The sequence below is a fragment of the Crocuta crocuta genome, unplaced genomic scaffold, assembly GCF_008692635.1.
Source record: "Crocuta crocuta isolate KB4526 unplaced genomic scaffold, BGI_CrCroc_1.0 scaffold113, whole genome shotgun sequence".
NCBI lineage: Eukaryota > Metazoa > Chordata > Mammalia > Carnivora > Hyaenidae > Crocuta > Crocuta crocuta.
Window position 1 is genome coordinate 5915551 of NW_027530368.1, and position 18451 is coordinate 5934001.

The 18451-nt window shown below is 42.9% G+C and overlaps 1 protein-coding gene across 2 annotated transcripts in view; it reads right to left on the minus strand.

Moving 5' to 3' along the window:
* ARHGAP25 (Rho GTPase activating protein 25) overlaps nucleotides 1–18451 on the minus strand; it is a 92069-nt gene that overhangs the window by 33259 nt on the left and 40359 nt on the right. For both annotated transcript variants that reach the window (XM_077766378.1, XM_077766380.1), the window contains exons 2-3: nucleotides 14431–14630; nucleotides 5169–5256 (exon numbers count right to left, since the gene is read on the minus strand). In XM_077766378.1, coding sequence (XP_077622504.1) covers nucleotides 5169–5256; nucleotides 14431–14630 — 288 coding nt within the window. The remainder of the gene's footprint in view (nucleotides 1–5168; nucleotides 5257–14430; nucleotides 14631–18451) is intronic.

Sequence of the window (18451 nt, forward strand, 5' to 3'; positions counted from 1 at the left end):
GTTTGGAACTGGGATGCTTTGGGCTGAGATCTGCTCCCGTGGACGACAGAAGCCATTTCCTACCAGAAAGGAAGAGGAAGTTCAAGGGAACAATGTCAGTGTTAGAGGAGACAGGCTCAGCCTGTCTCAGATGGACTTTAGTCCTTTACACCATCACAGATATTTTCCTAAGCTACTCATGAGCTCAGCTCTTATGATGAGGAGGATAACAACAACTCAGGAGGAAGGGATAATAAGCACATGTGTGTCTTCCTCACAAAATCAGTGCTTTCTATTCAGAATTTCGACTCTCCTGCCTGCACAAGGCATTGCACATGGTAGGTTCTCCATACCTAGTTGATGAACAACTGAAGTTTGTTAAGACTTTCCTTACCATTTTCAATTTAAACCCATTATTATGGGCAGACATATGTATTGTTTCCTGGGTTCTTGTTAACAAATGGAAAAAAGGGTGGTGGAAATGACAAGAGGGTGGAGCGAGAAGAAGCTACCAACAGAAAGAGAAAGTGACATAAAGAAAAACTGGGACAGAGAGGGAGAAGAGAGGGGGCAGAAAATCCTCAAATATAGGTCTTGGGAAGGACAAGAACATAATAGCAATCCCTTTCAATTATAGGATACTATTAAATTTCAAAGTGTCTGTGTAAACATCAACCTATTCTTTCACAATGTCAGGGAATTTCTCTTAAAAAAAACAAAAAGCCTGTTCTGGCACCCCAGTTGGGCCCAAACCTATATTTTCTTGCAGGGCAACAAAAGACTTTCAAATTCCCTTTGGTTTCCTTTCAAAGCTTATGTTAATATTACTGAGCTCCACCTTCTTTTATGCTCTGAGACAACCTGATTCTGAATCCATCTTATCATTGGGTCATCAGCTCTTCTGACCAGAATGGTCAGATGAGAGGCCCCTGACCATTCCTGTGAGCTAGGTGTTTCCAGAAGTAAGAGATGTTCAGGGCAAAAGAAAAGAATCCTGTAGGAATCACAGTATCCCTTTGAAATAGGATGGATTCTAGTATCATTTCTACTCTACAGCTAATGGAACTCAAGTCCAGGGACGGAGAGGGACCTGCCCATTGGAACCCAGTAAGTTGCCACCAAGCTCAAGGCAAGGCCCCTGGTCATTCTCCAAATAATCACTACTATCCCTTACTGCTTTCAATTTGACCTTGGCCAAAATTTATCTGGCATTCTTCTCCACCGTACCTATTCTCTACTCTATTGTAGAGAATTGTGTTACCAAAAGCATACCATTTCAGTTTACCCTACTTCCTGGGAGACCTTTTGGTTTTGTCATTAGTTTTGTCTCTACTTCACTGAGATACATCCAGCTCTCAGGATACTCCTGAATGGCCAGGGCTTATATGGACTGACCTTTCTGGTCAGAAAGGCTGATGACCTGATAATATGGATTCTGAACCCAAAGGGTGAAGAAGGTGAAGCTCCATGATTAGATAGGCTCAAGAAATCAAAACCAAAGGGAATTCAAAAATCTTTTGTTGGCCTGCAAAACAATTAATGTGGGGCACATTGGAGTGCCTGCTCTATTCACAATGATAGCTGAATCACTACCATCCCCACCTCAATCAGAATTTTTTTCTTTTTCTTTCCTTTAATTTTTCCCATTGTGCTTATTCATAACATCGTAAAAACTATTCCATTTACTCATTTATTTGGTTTGTTGTCAGTCTGTCCCATTAGAGTAAGCTGCATAGTCTGTTTTCTTCTCTTCTGGATTCCCAATTCCTACAATAGTGCCTGGCTCATAGCAGGTACTCCATAAACGTTTTGCCTTCCCCAAATAAAGAAATCATAGCATGAATACAGTGAAAGTCTTCTCCATGGCCTTTGTGCAACTAACACCGGTGATCACAGAGAGAGGGTCCTGAGTAGGAAGGCCATTTCCTATGCCAGCATTGGCCCCTGAAATCATCTTGCATAAGAGCACAACAAAAAGAAGAACTAAAAATTCTTTACATCATAATATAAAAGGTGCCTCACTTTAAGTTGGGTGAAGGCTTGAGTATCATGGCTCCTTTAGGAAAATGGTTCCCTACCTAATTATTGCCTTAGAATTATTTGTTCTTATGAGATGTGTGTACGTGCACACACATGCCCACCAGGAGACCACAGCAAATGTGATAATGAAAGGCTAGATCTTCATCCCACCTTAGCACAGCGATATTCAAGGGTATTGGGCTTTGCGTGCAAAATCCACCACGAATTTGCAGCCAGAGCTCTTGGTAAGGCTACCTCTGACAGAAAATTCAGGCTCTGGGACACATGTTACCATGGATGGTTGCATTCCATGCATTGTGCTGGGAAAGGGGCCCTAGGACTAGAAGAAACTTGTGGGAAAAGGAGGGGGCTTTCTCAAACAGGAGAGACTGAAAAAAATAAACTCTTCCCTTTGAGGAGGAAAGGGAGATGGACAGACCTTCAGATAAAAAAAGCAAAGGAGATGTGGTTTATATATACAATAGAATACTACTTAGCAATGAAAAGAATGAAATCCTGCCATTTGCAACAATGTGGATGCAACTGGAGGGTATTAAGCAAAGTGAAATAAGTCAGTCAGAGAAAGACAGATACCATATGTTTTCACTTGAGAAACTTAACACAAGACCACGGAGGAAGGGAAGAGGAAAAAATAGTTTCAAACAGAGAGGGAGACAAACCATGAGAGACTCCTTAATGTGAAAAACAAACTGAGGGTGATGGGGCAGCGGGGGAGGGGGTAAATGAGTGATGGGCATTGAGGAGGGTTATATCTAAGCGATGAATCACAGGAATCTACCCCCAAAACCAAGAGCACACAGTATATACTGTATGTTAGCTAACTTGACAATAAATTAAAAAATAAATAAATAAAGTAAAATAAAATAAAAAAAAAAAACAAAAACAAAGAAGTGCCTATTGGGAAGGAGGCCAACTAGGAAGGGCTGAACTTAAAAAAATTGTTTTTCTTTGTTTTCTAGAGTAATAGCCAGTTTTAGGATTCATTTCTACATTATAATTTCCTCTAGTTGTCCCTCAAATAACAAACATTTATAAGGCACTAACTATCTATCAGTCACAATACTCAGTGTGCCAAATATATTTTTCATTGATTCTCACTATCATCATCATTGTTCCCATTTCACAGATAAAGAAACAGAGACAGGAAGAAATTAAATAACTTGATCACTGCTACACAAATAGAAAGTGACAGGGCCAGGATTTGGAGCCGGGTGACATGGCTACAGACCAGGCACTCTAAACTCATTGCTATGTTGCCTTTCTTATGTATACAGCTGCCTTGCACGAGTGGTAAGGGGGCTGGTTAAGGGAAGGGGACCCCATTCAGGGGACTGTAGCCTCCCCTGCTGTGTCAGCCTGGCTGCACAGCCCGACCAGCAGCTCTGGAGTTTCTGGAAGGGTTGGGGCTGGCAAAGGAGCAAGAGACAGGGAGAAGCAGAAATATATTTGGTGCAGTTGGTATGGTGACTGATACATAGTTAGTGCGTTGTAACTGTTTGATATTTGGGGGAGAACTAGAGGAAATTATAACATAGAATTCAATCCTAAAACTGGCTATTACTCTAGAAAACAAAGAAAAACATATTTTTTTCAGTTCAGCTCCTCGCTGGTGGTCTCCTTTCCAAAGGGCACTTCTTTTTTTTTTTTTTTCCAAATGTTCAACAAGAATTTATTATTTATTAAAAACTAATTTCTCTTGTTACAGAACTCAGTTGCATGAATAAAATTTACATACACATCCAAGCATACAGTAAGATAGCCCAAAGCACAGATATTCATATGGCATAAAACAAAGCAAAATCAATGCCAGGTTGGGTTAACAAGAAAAAGGAACCTAGCATTGATGCATCTTTTTTTTTTCTAAATAGTTTATTGTCAAGTTGGTTTCCATATAACACCCAGTGCTCATCCCCACAAGTGCCCTCCTCCATGCCCATCACCCCCCATATCCTCCTCCCCATCCCACCTGCCCTCAGTTTGTTCTTGGCATTCAAGAGTCTCTCATGGTTTGCCTACTTCCCTCTCCCCCACCATTTCCCCCCTTCTTCTCCCTCATGGTCCTCCGTTAAGTTCCTCCTAATCCTCCTATACGTGCAAACATATGGTATCTGTCCTTCTCTGCCTGACTTACTTTGCTCAGCATAACACCCTCAAGTTCCACCCATGTTGCTACACATGGCCAGATTCCATTCTTTCTCATTGCAAAGGGCACTTCTTTGCTTTTTTATCTGAAGGTCTGTCCATCTCTCTTCCTCCTCAAAGAAAGACTTGCATGCTAGGCTCACACAAACACGAATTCCCCTCAAGACAAAGTAAGACAAACTCCCCTTGCCCCAAATATATTTGAGGAAGGTAACTCTAGTCTGGGAAAAAGCACCCTCTAGTGTGGTGTTAACATGCACGATAGGTGAATTTCAGCACCTAACATGTGTTTAGTGCTCAGTAATTTGGGGCTGTCATTTCATATTAGGTCATGTTGAGCCATATGTGATTATTGACTGTAAAGTATTTTTGGCCTACCAAAATGGCAGTTTCACATCACTGAATTTATATTTTAACTATTTTTTTAAGTCTCTGATTCTTTTTTTTTAATGTTTACTTATTTTTGAGAGAGAGAATGTGAGAGACAGAGCACAAGCAGGGGAGGGGCAGAGAGAGAGAGAGAGAGAGAAGGAGACACAGAATCTGAAGCAGGTTGCAGGCTCTGAGCTGTCAGCACAGAGCCCAACTCAGGGTTTAAACCCATGAACCATGAGATCATGACCTGAGCTGAAGTTGAGTGTTCAACCAATTGAGCCATGCAGGTGCCCCATATTTTAACTATTAATTTTAGTGTCCCACTCAACTTCAGAACTGAGATCCTTTAAGTGAGCAGGGATGATGTACTTTTCCAAGCAGTGTCCCAGGGCCTAGTGGAACACTGGCTACAAGTGTGCACTGATGAAAAGCTTACAGAGTTGAACCAAATGCGTGCCCACTTAGTTTGCCTGCAGGCTAATGAACTAGTATAAGTTCATTAACTACATACAGAATTACTATGCATTCTTACTAGGTTGGTTGGTTAGCTGCTTGACACTTAGCCTTGACTTCTAGGATCCAGAAGTAAGATGGGAATATAATGTACCTCTGTCCCCACTTTTGTTGCCTACCTGGAATGACTTCAAAGACAAACTTCCCCGCTTCTTCTGGGTTTGTGGCGATCTCCTTGATCGTACTTCCTGGTAAATACATGCAACCCTGAAAGAGCAAAAGTTAGCTCTTTAAGATAAGCAGAAATTTGGTCACCTATAAACAAAAATTAAGTTGAAGGACAGACAGGATAATGATGGGGTAGGTGAGGGAGATAGGAGGAAAGGAACATGAAAAGCTAGCATCACAGTTTTAAATGGGGCCCTTCTGCTATTCAGGCTTCTGTCAAATTAGGCGACAGTTATCTGGGAGCAAACTAGGTGCTTAGAGAGAAGAGAACAAGGTCTTGACAGAAGAATGAGGGGAAAGGGTGCCATCACCAACACTTGCCTCTTTGTACTTTTCCACCCACCTGAATTCTTGGCCAAACCAGACATCTGATCTTTGTAAGCAGGGCAGAGACTAGTATACCTCGCAGAGATAGTATGCAGAGGTACTGTGGCAGACTATTCTACCTGCCCGGCCACCAGAGATTCCACTGGGGACTGAACCACAGGTAACCATTCAAGAAGATGGGGGTACTTAGTAGCAGCAAGAGCTACCCCTTTGCTAAGGACCTCGAATATATTACTCATTAAGTTCTTCCAATAATCCTCCTAGCAAGGTATCATTACACACATTTACAAGTGAGGGAACTGGGAATCAGAAAGGCTCTATAAAATGTGCCCAATCTCACAGAGCTAGTAAGTGACAAAATGGTAATTCATCTCAGAAGTGAGTTAAAGCTGAGGTGGTGGGGACCCATCAGCATTATGGCCCCTGGAAGTGGGGAGGGGGATCATGGATCCATGTGCAGAAGGATATGTGACTTCTTCTGTGTGAATATGTTGTCAGAAAAACAAGTCACTTCTACCATATGTATGCTCAGTGCTCTCCCATTTACAGGGAATGGTCACATGCACTATCTCATTAGATTCCTGCAACAGTTCTGTTACCAGAAACATGGCAAAACTTGGCACTTCTCCTTTGCAGATGAGGAAACCGATGCTTTGGAAGTCAAAGTGACTGCACAAAGGGACACAGCTTATTTGTACTAGGGTTAGCTTGTCAGAAGTTACATCTCACTGGCCATAATAGCAGAGTATCTGATTCTAGCTGAGAAAACATAAATGTCTTTGGAACAGAGTGTGAATGGAGAGGATTGACATCAGAGCATCTATTAAAGTAAAAAACAGAGATCAGCCTTAAAAATTCCATGAGCAAATAAAACCAGCTTAGTCATGCAAAGTTCAATTTCACTTACTTTGCAAGACAAACTTGACCTGGATCGTTCCTTGCTTATGCCTCTGGAAATCATAAGCAAAACCTGAACTGTAATCACTGACCAATTCCCTGTCATTTAAGGAAATTCTAATATTTCAAGCAATCACTAGGAAGAATAAACAGTCACTACTTTCTCACTTAAAAAGTTGCTTTATGGGGTGCCTGGGTGGCTCAATCAGTTATGCGTCCAACTTCAGCTCAGGTCATGATCTCACAGTTTGTGGGTTCAAGCCCCGCATCGAGTCCTGTGCTGAGAGCTCAGAGCCTGAAGTCTGTTTCAGATTCTGTCTCCCTCTCTCTCTCTGCCCCTCCCCCGCTCAGTCTCTGTCTCTATCTCAAAAATAAACTATAAAAAAATTTTTTAAAGCTGATTTATAACAATATATCCCTGAACATCATTCCATGTGTTGGTTTAAGTGTTTCCAGTTTGCAAACTGTCTTTTTGATGTGTGCACAGTAAACTTTTACTAATTACTACTATGGTGATTCATTGGTTTTACTTTTGTTATTTCCGAACTTTTGACAGTATAAGGGCAAGAGTCTTAACAGACTCTCAGATCAGCTCAGGAGCCTGAAAGAATAAATGCCTCTGGAGAGTCTAGAAATAAAAATGTCTAAGACTGAGTGAGAAAAAGAGTAGAAGAAAAAGAAGAAGAAGAAAAAGAGGAGGAGGAGGAATAAGAAAGAAGACGAAGAGTAGAATTGGAGGAAGGATTGGAGGAAGAGGGGAAGGAGGAAAAGGAAAAGAAAAAATGTCCATAAAAGGGAATTCTGTGTTTTTCTACATTTCCCTAATTTTATTACTTAAAAATAACTCCCACCTACATGATCCTTATCACCTTTCAGTAATATCAATGACCTCAGGAAAAATACGACCCTGAGATTGTGCAGATGGTCTACTTTGCATGAGTTATGGCATTAGGATAAAAAGTCATATTATTTTTAAACAAGAAAGAGCACTGCCAGAAGAAAAGGAAAGTATCATTTCAGAGGTGTCTGCCTCTCCTAAATACTTCTCTACACTATTATTTGATATGCCAAATCACTTTCATCCCAAAACAGTAAAAATAAAATACAAAATATATTAGTACCACTTATTGAGCGGTCACCAGGTGCCAGGCTCTGTGCTAAATGCCTTGGATGCACTATCATATTAAATCTTCATAAAAACTCTGGGAAGGCCAGACTTATTTTCCCCACCGGAGAGATGAAGTAAGGGTCAAAGAGGTTACTGAGCTGATCCAACATCACAAAGCGAGTTAACAGGAACGTTGTGATTCAAATCCCAGTCAGTGAAATTTCAGAATGACAAGTAAGGTTTTACTTACAAGTCCCACTTACTTCCCAAAAGAAGTAATCATCAGTTAAACTTATTCCCACCAACACATAAATGACAAACTGCAAGTCCTTCCTCATCTTAAAAAAGTTTTTTATGTTTATTATTTATTTTTGAGAGAGAGGGTGAGATGGAGTGCAAGCAGGGTAGGGTTAGAGAGAGGGAGAGAGACACAGAATCTGAAGCAGGCTCCAGGCTCTGAGCGGTCAGCACAGAACTTGGACGTGGGGCTCGAACCCACCAACTGTGAGATCATGACTTGAACTGAAGTCGGATGCTCAACAGACTGAGCTTACCTCTCTCTCATCTTGAGCACAACTGCCCTGAACATAATAAATGAAGAGAGGAGAGTAGGAAGCAGTAACAGAGACAGTAGTGGTGGGGGGGACGTTGATGGGGAAGGGAGAATGGCCCCAGGCAGAGAAGGGACCAAGTTGTCACTTTCACCTGCACAGCAAATTGACTGGGGTGAACTCTGTACAAAGATGGAAGGAGGAGGGCACATATGCTAGAAGCCACAAGTCCTACAGCAACGAAGCACAGTGGACAGCCTGGCAGTGGTGTGCTAGAGCCCACTTAGAGCAGCTCACAGGAACAAACTCTGACATTCTCAGGAACAAGCTGAGCCAGCTGTTAACCACAGCTGTTATCAAAAGTTAAATTATATAAGCTTACAATGAAATATTTTATATTATCAAAAGATAATACTCAGAATTTATCGCTTCCTAATTATTTACTAGATTTTACTATTATTTCTGTCCATGTGGGTATTTACATCTATCCCATCTGTGCGGTAAAAGTACTATAAAACATTGTGCTTTGTACCTCTCTTCTCAACTCTGTGTTCACTGACGTCACGGTGGCAGCTTGAATCAGCCATGATGGGGTATTTACACCACAGAAATTGGCTAATGCCGCATCATGATCAGCTCGCCACCAGAAAACCTTTTGTGAATCACTTTCCCACCATGGCCAGCCACCTTCGGGAACATCCCAGAAAGCCAGGCATGACACAAGGGGACAACTAAGCAAGGATTGTCTAGAACCATCATTGTATTAGGGACTTGAAGGCAGTTTGCTGAGGTTCTGTTTTAAACAATTTCCCCAACAGAGGTGCCTGGGTGGCTCAGTCGGTTGGGGGTCTGACTTTGGCTCAGGTCATGATCTCAGGGTTCGTGGGTCTGAGCCCTGCATCGGGCTCTGTGCTGACGGCTAGCTCAGAGCCTGGAGCCTGTCTTCGGATTCTGTGTCTCCCTCTCTCTCTAGCCCTCCCGTAGTCATGCTGTCTCTATCTTTCTCTCAAAAATAAATAAAGCATTAAAAAGAAAATGTTAATAAACAATTTCCCCAACAAAGAACCTTTTGGAATGAGTTCTATCAAGGTAAGGTTAGACTTACAGAGCATTATGCTGTTAAAGCTGGACAGATCTTGCTGAGAACTCAGGGGAAGAAAATGCACGTAGGCTGCCGTCTATCGAGCCCCAAGCTTTCCAGGGAGCATGCACAAGACTCTATCATATAGGTTCCATAATTTATTTAGTCATTCTCCTCTGTTGAACATTAGGTTCAAAGTTTCTCATTATAAACAGCACTGTATGTATCTTATTTCTTTTGGATCACTTCCTACAACCAAACTGACTCAGTGTAAGTGTATGNCAAAGGGCTTTCTAGAAAGTTTTGCCAACTTATATGCATATCATCAATGTACATGAAAGCCTTTTTCATCTGATTGCTCCAAGATTACTGGGGTTTCTGTTTGAGATTTTTTTAAAGAGATACAATATGTGCGTGTTCTTTTTAAATTTGTAACTAATTTAGGGGCACCTGGGTGACTCGGTTGGTTAAGTCTCCAACCTCAACTTTTGCTCAGATCATGATCCTATGGTACATGAGTTTGAGCCCCACGTCGGGCTCTGGGTTGATAGCTCAGAACCTGGGGTCTGCTTCTGATTCTGTGTCTCCCTCTCTCTCTGCCTCTTCCCCACTCATGCTCACTCTCTCTCTCCCAAAATAAATAAACATTTAAAATGTTTAATAAAAATAAATAAATAAATTTATAACTAATTTATACCTTAGTTACAGAAAAATTAGAAAATGGACAAAACAGAGAGAAATTAAGAATTGTGTGAAACCCCAGTAGTCAGAGATAACCTCTATTAACAGCTCTGTGTATTTCTTTCCCAGCCTTTTTCCATACATACAGATTCATTATTTTTCCCCTCAACAATGGGATTAGTACATACATCATCCCCTGTTGTAAACTGGCGTTTCTTGGTTTTGTTTTCAAAGCAATATTATGGATATGTTTCCATTTCAAAAAGTATTAATTTAGGACATTAACAGAAGAATTGTATTCTGTTGTATAAATATATAAAAGTTCCTTGATATAACTTGGACCCTACTACTGGGCATTGTTTTCAACATCACTATTATAAACAATACTGTAGTAAAAATCTGTACAGGGATTTTTAATTCTCTACAGCAGTCTTAAGGAAACACTTCAGTTAAATTCCTAGAATTAGAAATGCAAGGTCGAAGATTTTGCAAGTTTATTTATTTATTTTGAGAAAGAAAGAGAGAGACAGAGAGAGAATCCCAAGCACAGAGCCCTATGCAGGGCTTGAGCCCACTAACCGTGAGATCATGACCTGAGACAAAAACCAAGAGTTGGATACTTAACTGACTGAGCCACCCAGGTGCAGTTTTAAAAAGGCATATATTACCCTCCAGAAAGATTGTACAGATTCTCATTTTCATCAGCTGTGCAGTATAATTCCTGTTCCCTGTCCTTACCAACACTGAGATTTCCAGAAAGGCTTTCCTAATTTGTTAAGGGGATAATGACGCCTTGTTAGATTGCATTGAATGTCTTTAATTATTATTGAGACTGAACTTTTTTATATACACACTTATTGGTTCTTACATTTCTTTGGTAAATTGTCCTTTTGTGTCATTTGCTCATTTTTCTATTGAGCTATTTGGACTTTTTAATATAGATTTGAAAGAATACTTTGAATATTAAGAGTGTTTGTTTACTATATTTATATATATAATATTTTCTTTTTTATTATTTGCCTTTTCACTTTATAATGTTGGTTTTTAAGATACAGACATTTTTAGTTATGCAATTAAATTAGTCTTTCCCTTGTGCTGTCTTTGTTGCTTATGGTATGCTTAAAAAACACCTGCCTTCCTAAGATTATGCAGATAACTGCATTTTCTTCTAGGACTTTTATGAATTCTTTTTTTTTTTTTTTTTCATTTAAGTCCTTAATTCATCCAGAATCATGAATGGTGTGAAACATAGCATAGAAATATACCTTTACTTTTTCCCAAGAATTTAGCTAATGTCTGTAACTTGTACGTCATTTCTAGATGTTTGCAATGTCTATGAATCCCAAAACAACATTAAATGATAACATTAAAAAGTACTTTAGTTTTTGGGGGGTGCCTGCGTGGCTCAGTTGGTTAAGCGTCTGATATCAGCTCAGGTCATGATCTCACAGTTCATGGGTTTGAGCCCAGCATCAGGCTCTGGGCTAACAACTCAGAGCCCAGAGCCTTCTTCGAATTCTGTGTCTCCCTCTCTCTCTGTCCCTTTCCCCCCTCACTCTCTGTCTCTGTCTCAAAAATAAAAATAAGAATATTTTTTTAAAAAGTACTCTATTTTTTAAATTATTTTTTTTACTTTACTTATTTTGAGAGAGAGAAAGACAGACAGTGTAAGCAGGGGAGGAGCTGAGAGAGAGGGAGAGAGAGAGAATCCCAAACAGGCTTCACATCGTCAGCACAGAACCCAACACGGGCTCCGAACCCATGAACCATGAGATCATGACCTGAGCTGAAACCAGGAGTTTCACTTAACCAACTGAGCCACCCAGGTGCCCCAAAAGTACTTAATTTTTAATAGATTTTCCTTTACCTTACTGAAATAGTTATGGATATATAAAAAGCCTACGAGGACGTCCACTTAACTCTTATTTGTAATAATAACATAAAAACATCAGCCCAAATAAATTATAGAATGTCCATACAGTAGACTATTGTGTCGCCAGTAAGAATTACACTGTAAAAGAATATTTAATATTAACTCATGACTTATTGTTAATTTTTAAATTAAAGAATATTATTATACTAATTTGTATTTAGAATAAATGAGTTTCTAAATGTCTGTGTATAGAAAGAACTGGAAGAAGTGAGGACTTTAGTGGCTATTTCTTGCCAGTGGGATAATTTATTTTCTACTTTGTATTCTCTGCATCTTCCAAATGTTCTACCATGCACACATATAGCTTTTGTGATCAAAATATATGTATCTATATAAAGTAAATCTTCTTTCTAATACATTATCATTTTATTCTTAAAAGCTTTTAAAAACTTTCTATATCTGAAATGAGTAATGGATTTTATCAAATGCTTCTTGCAGCCACAATTTAGGGGTTGTGCAGTTTTTCCTTATTTGACTTATTGATCTTGACCTATTGATCTGATGTATTATATTAATAGATTTCCTTTAGGGAAAAAAACCATAGTTGGCATCCTAGAAGAAACTTTACCTAATTATCTTAGGCTACTTTAATCCTGAGAGGATTTTTGAGCTCCTCCTTCAGAAGTAAAGGAGACCTCCAATAATTTATTTAACCCTTGACATCAGTTTATGTTGTCACAAAACAGGTTTTTACAAGTGCTTCCTATCATTTTGAGACTGTGATAAGTGCAGGCCAGGTAAGATTGTAGTATCTTACAAGAGAAGAAAGAAGGTCCCAGAACAATACATGGCCAGACGTAGAAGAGCCAGGAAAAGGACACAAGCTTGGACAAATGGCACCTCTCACCATCTACACCTCGTGGAAATAAACTCCACTGAGCTGTCCTTGCTGCTGATTTGGGAAGGCTAATGCATTAGTGCCACCTCCCTCAATCTGCACAAGGGAAGACTTACTTCATCGGGTACTCATGCACCAGTCACCACCGTCTCAGCCTGCAATTGCTTGGCTCTGATAGGGTCTGGGTTGTTCATAAAGTAAAAGGAAGTCTGGCTACCAGGCACAGGACACTGAGCAAGAACCCAGTCTGTGGTGGGGTCTCTGGCCCTTCTCCAGCCTTTGCAGTGACAGACACCCACAACCCTCAAGTGGAGGGCCTGCTCAACCAGGTGCTGCTGATGTGTCACAGTTCCCAAGCTTATTCTTAAAGAGAACTGTCCTCTTCCAAAATAACTGTCTAGTTTCTTTACATACCCTGCCATCCACCCTCAATATCCTTACCCTTCTTGGGGCTTTTGTTCTGAATCCGGAAGGTTCTAGAGTCTGTCTTCCCTAACAAGCTCCTTCTGGCCAACCCGTCTTCCACTTCCACAGACATGAGCTCTAGATGGGGTGGCCAGTCATCCTGGTTGCTCCAAGACACGCAGGTTACATGTGGGGCCCCAGGGTAATTGTTAATGGCACCCCCCCTTTCACTTTCATGCACCACAATGGCCATGAGGAATCACTAGTCCCAAGATTTAGGACCAAAATCTTCTCTGGCCCCATCCATTCCATCTGGAAATTCTGTTTGCTGTACTTTCCAGGTATATCCAGAACCTGATCATCTTCCTCTAGCTCACAGTTCCAGTTCCCACTGACATTCTAAATGACACAACCTCTCACCTATATTACCATCATGCCTCCTGCCTCTAGCCCTGAATCTATTTTGAACACCATAGCCAGAGCCATCTTTTTACAGCGAAAGCCAAAGAATGTCCCCTTTCTGCTAGGAACCATGGAGTGCCTCCCCATAGCCCTCAGTGTGGTGGTCTTCTTTGCTATCTGCACTGTGACCCTCAAGTCCACCCGCCCCTCTCTGATGCCATCTCATTCCCTCGCTCTGCTGCCTCCACGCTGACCTCCTTGCTATTCCCAATGCACAGCAGACATGCTCCACCTTTGGGCTTTTGCACTGACTTTCCTCTCTGTCTGAAGTCCTCTTTCCCCAGAGACCTGCCTGGCTAATTGCCTCTCGTCCTCAGCCATACTGACCATCATTTGTAAAATTGTACCACATCTCCCAAATGGTTGCTCTCCCTTTAAGCCCTTCTATTTTTTTTTTAATTATTTCGTGGAACTAGTCATTTCTTAACAAACCACACACTCTCCTTATTTATTGCTTTCTGTCTTTCCCCTTATTTTCTAATTTCTACATGCAGGGACTTTTATCTGTTTTACTCACTGGTTGATTTCAAGTATCCAGAACAATGTCCAGCACATAACTGATGCTCAATAAATACTGATCCATCAAACAAACCAATTTGCCTGAACACAAATCCACTGTCTCTGAGCCCTCATACACGGCGTCACCACTAAGACCATGTCTTGACTTAAGGGCTGGTTTGGGAAGCTCCTCAGTGCTCACCCCTGGGCTTGGTGGAGGAGGATTACCTATAATCTCTGGGACTCAGTTTACGTCCAGAGATTACCAGCCTAAAAACTGGTGAAAAGGAGAGAAGGAACACCTCTGGATGGATGCGGGTCTAGTCCCAGTGGGAAGGCCTGCGGGTGCCGCCCCCACCTGCGTGCGCCGCCCCCACCTGCGTGCGCCCACCGGGGAGCCCTGCCAACGGGGACCAACAGCCTGGCTGGTACCTGGGGCTTTACGTCCTCTTCGTCCTTGTAGTAGTAGAGCTGCTGTGCCCTCAGCACAAAGTATCTCTGCTGCCAGTTCTTCACGATGGACCTCTGTTTCTTCAGCCAGCCCATCTTGATGGGCCTCTCCAGCGGGTTGGGGGCGGACGGCTGGTGGAGGGCGGCCATCTGCTCGCCGGTCATCACGCTCCGGGACCGAGCTATGGAGAGGAACAGACAGGCAGGCTGGCTGAGGGACATGAGGCGGCGTGCAGAGGGTGGGCGCCGAGGCCCCAGGGGAAGCCCCAGGGGGCCCGTCCCAGCCAGGCCCGGCTCACTGGGCCAGGCTTGCAGGAGGGACGAAGCCCCGAGCCCCCGAGAGGCAGCCGAGGGGCCTGCTCCGCGCGCGGGCTGGCCAGGGACAGGGAAGCCGGCGACAGCCGGAGGCCCGATGCGTACGCAGTCCGGAGGCCGAGGCCGGCTCCGTCATTCTGCAAAGAGAAAGGCTGGCTGGAGCCTTCTGAAGAGGAAGTGGCCGCAGCATCTGACAAAAGGTGCTTCCTTTTTCCTGCGTGGGAGTCGGTATCTGGCAAGAGAGAAAACAGTGCCCGCTCGGCGGGTTCAGGGACTCCCACGCAGCTGCGGAGGCAGCCGGAAGCTGGCCGGGCACTGTCCCCAGGGCAGGAGCTGGCGCGCCCGCTGGGACCTCGTCATCCAGCAGCGTCCCTCCCCAGCAGATCCCGAAACCCCTGCCCAGTCCACGCCCCCAACGTGCAGGAAGCTGGCACCTCCTTGAATGCTCCTGCCCAGTGTCATTGAGTGCCACTCTGTCCCCTGCCTTCTGAGAGTGTTTACAGCCCTTTATGCTCAACCAGGGGCCTCACTGTAGCTGCCTTTCTACCCCGGGATCAGTCAGATGGGCCCTTCAATGCACTGAGGACACACAAGCACTGGAAAGGAAAATGAATCTGCCAGCAGAACGCAGAAGGGGAATTTGAATTCAGATCCTCAACCTTCGGTATCAAGCAGTTGGCTTTTGTTTTCGCACCAGAGCTCTGCTGTCACTGGATCAGATCCAGGTGTCCTCAGCTTGTCTCCACGGTAACTCCCAGGGGGGATAACTGTCTCCTTTCTTTCCCTCCCCAGCAATCCATCAGCAGGCCTGTCGTCCTGCTGGACACGTCCTCTGAGCCCCACCTCCCTTCTTTCCCTGCCAGCTCTGCAGTGCCCTTCCACAGAGTTCCACCATATCGTAGCACCTTCCCGGCCACATGCTGCCAGTCCCCAGTGCCTGCACTTCTGTCCTTGCTGGAAGAAGTCTCTGTCTTACAGCCCCTTTCTTCAGCTTTTGCCGGTCCACGGAACATTCTTGACACAGCTGAGCACAACCAACTCAACTCTTACCCATTTCACCCAGCCTGGTTGGAGACCAGCTCTTCCTTTCCGGCTCTTGGACCCTTGAGTACATTATACAACTTCGCAGAGCCTCAGTTTCCTCTCTTGTTAACAGGATAATAATTCTACGGAATTATTGTGGAGACTAAACAAGCTAACATATATATATAACTTAAACAGTACCTGGTCCAAGGTAAGCTGAAGTCACTTGTTAGTTTTGTTGTCAGGTGGTGGCACTTCCTACTACAAGGTTGGAGATCATCTCTGACAGCTTCCTAAACTTCCCTCTGCATTTCAAAATGTTGCTCTATAATCATCTTCTTCTCTTCCTTCATTCCTATCTTTAATGCATTGAATCGACGTTTCCTATTGCTTTTGATTCCTTTCTATCTCCTTCTAGGCCTGTGGTTTTCAAACTTTACTTATGCTCATGGCATACTTCCAAATACCAGAATTTTATATGACATCACAGTCTAATTGTATTCAGTCATCCCTCTATTGTGTTTTTCCCTTCAGTCCTGAATTGCTGTCTGAAGAAGACTGTGTTCCCTTGATTCTCACAAGGGGCCTGTGTTGCTGTCACATACATTGTAACCTGTAGCGACCCCTCACCGCCCACCAGGGACTGGAGAGATCATACCATGTGGTACACCAGGGGACAAAGCATACTTGATTCCTCCTCCTGTTAGACAAGACATCATCTAAACAGTGCATAAACTCAGTTGTAGTAAAAAGCAATTTGACATTTTGATGACAGTTTGGCGGCATGCTTGCAAAGGGTTTGCTTTGTATCAGTGTGTCCTTGCACCCCAGTTAAGAGTTTATCTTAGGGGCGCTTGAGTGGCTCAGTCAGTTAAGTATCCAACTCTTAATTTCGGCTCAGGTCATGATCTCACGGTTAGTGAGATCAAGCCCTGCGTCGGGTTCTGTGCTGAGAGGGTGGAGCCTGCTTGGGATTCTCTCTCTCCCTCTCTCTTTCTGCCCCTCACCCACTCATGTTCTTTCTCTCTCTCAAAATAAACATTTTAAAAAAAGAATTTTATCTTAGATCTTGCTCCTCAGTTAACTACTGTTTTCATGATTTTCCACCTGTAACTCAAAGAACAGCCACGCTGAGGTGAGTCACGTACTCTAAGTCTGCGTAAATGATCTAAAGGAATGATAGGAGGGTCTTGGCAGGAATACAATGAGAGGAAGGAATTTGAAGAACTGTATACAGCTCTGTCTCTCTAGGTCAGAGACCATAACTTGCAAAGACTCCTATCTGTCCTAGAAAGACGGTAGATTGTAGGCAGAAATGAGAAGAATGGTTCACACACACATTTTTTTAAAAAATGGAAGAGTGAGGCATTCCAGAAAATCTGGGGGTTGGGAGTTCTCCTTTAGCTTAATAGCTTCAGCATAGTCTAGCCCAATGTGACCATTCACCTGAAGCAGCATCAGTCTTGGGAGGGAAGACCACCTTCCTAACAGGACACATAACGAGGAGGCTTTAGTTGGCTTCTGAGGTGATGTCACCACAGAAAGCCAGCCCAGGAAAGGAAAGAAACAAGCAGTTGTCACATGATGGTTATAAGGATTCAGGTATCCTGAGCCACTCCCAGAGACCTAAAGAAACTGTTAGAACCACAATGGGAGGAACCAAAGGTCTCCAATAGCATTGAAGGTGTGGGATGGAGGAAACAGAAACCAAAAAGACACTGTAATTGAAGAGAATTAACTCAGCACAGAACTTAGTTGCTGGGATATTAATCTGTGGTTAGTTCTGTGAAATTTTTATGCTCTGTTGTGGCAAAAACAATGACAAAATGAAACACACAAAAACAAAACATCCTCTAGAAATATCTGTACATTGTAAAATGGCTGGCAAAGGCAAGAGGAGGTATGGAGAGTGTATGTTCTCAGACCTGGCCAACAGGGACTTTGATGCCCTTGTGCTTGGTAGGCAACCACCTTGTCTGCCTGCATATAGTCAAGGCCTTGACTAACCATCTTTTATATTCCAGAAATAATACCATTCTCCCACACATTCACCCAATGCTTCTTGAGTACTTGTTCTCATCCTCATTGCAAGTGGTATGCCTACACACCACACAGTTCAAGTGTGGATTGCTCTGTACAAGCCTCCAGAAGGCTAGAAATAGGCCCAAACACTGTGGAGGTAACAGCTAGGGCTCCAGTGAGCCATTGGCTAAGGCAAGGGGAGCTTTCTGTCCCATGTCAGAGCTATCTCCCATCTTGGCCTTCAGCATTGCTCACCAGCCAGAGCTATGATAAGATGATTCAAATATCAGGGAAGGAATCCTGGTGGGCTTTAAGTTTGACTTGTTTTTGGCTAAATATCCTTGTTAGCTCCTGTGAACAGCCTCTCTTCTTTGTGGATATGACTTGTTCCCAGATAAACAAATCTGTTACTATTAAAGGAGCTGTTTCTCATAATGAAAATAAAAACTCTGATAAACTTCGCTTGTGAGCCCGTCATTGCACACTGAGTGCACACTCCCAGCCCTAGGGGAAGGAAATCTGAGCCAGGCTGTGGGCTTGAGAAGGGGCTGCAGGCAGACAAGGCAAGGCCGGAAGTCAGAAGGCAGTTGCTAAGCATTTACAGAAAACTCTGGGGAAGTGGGAAATGAGAGCTTCCATAACA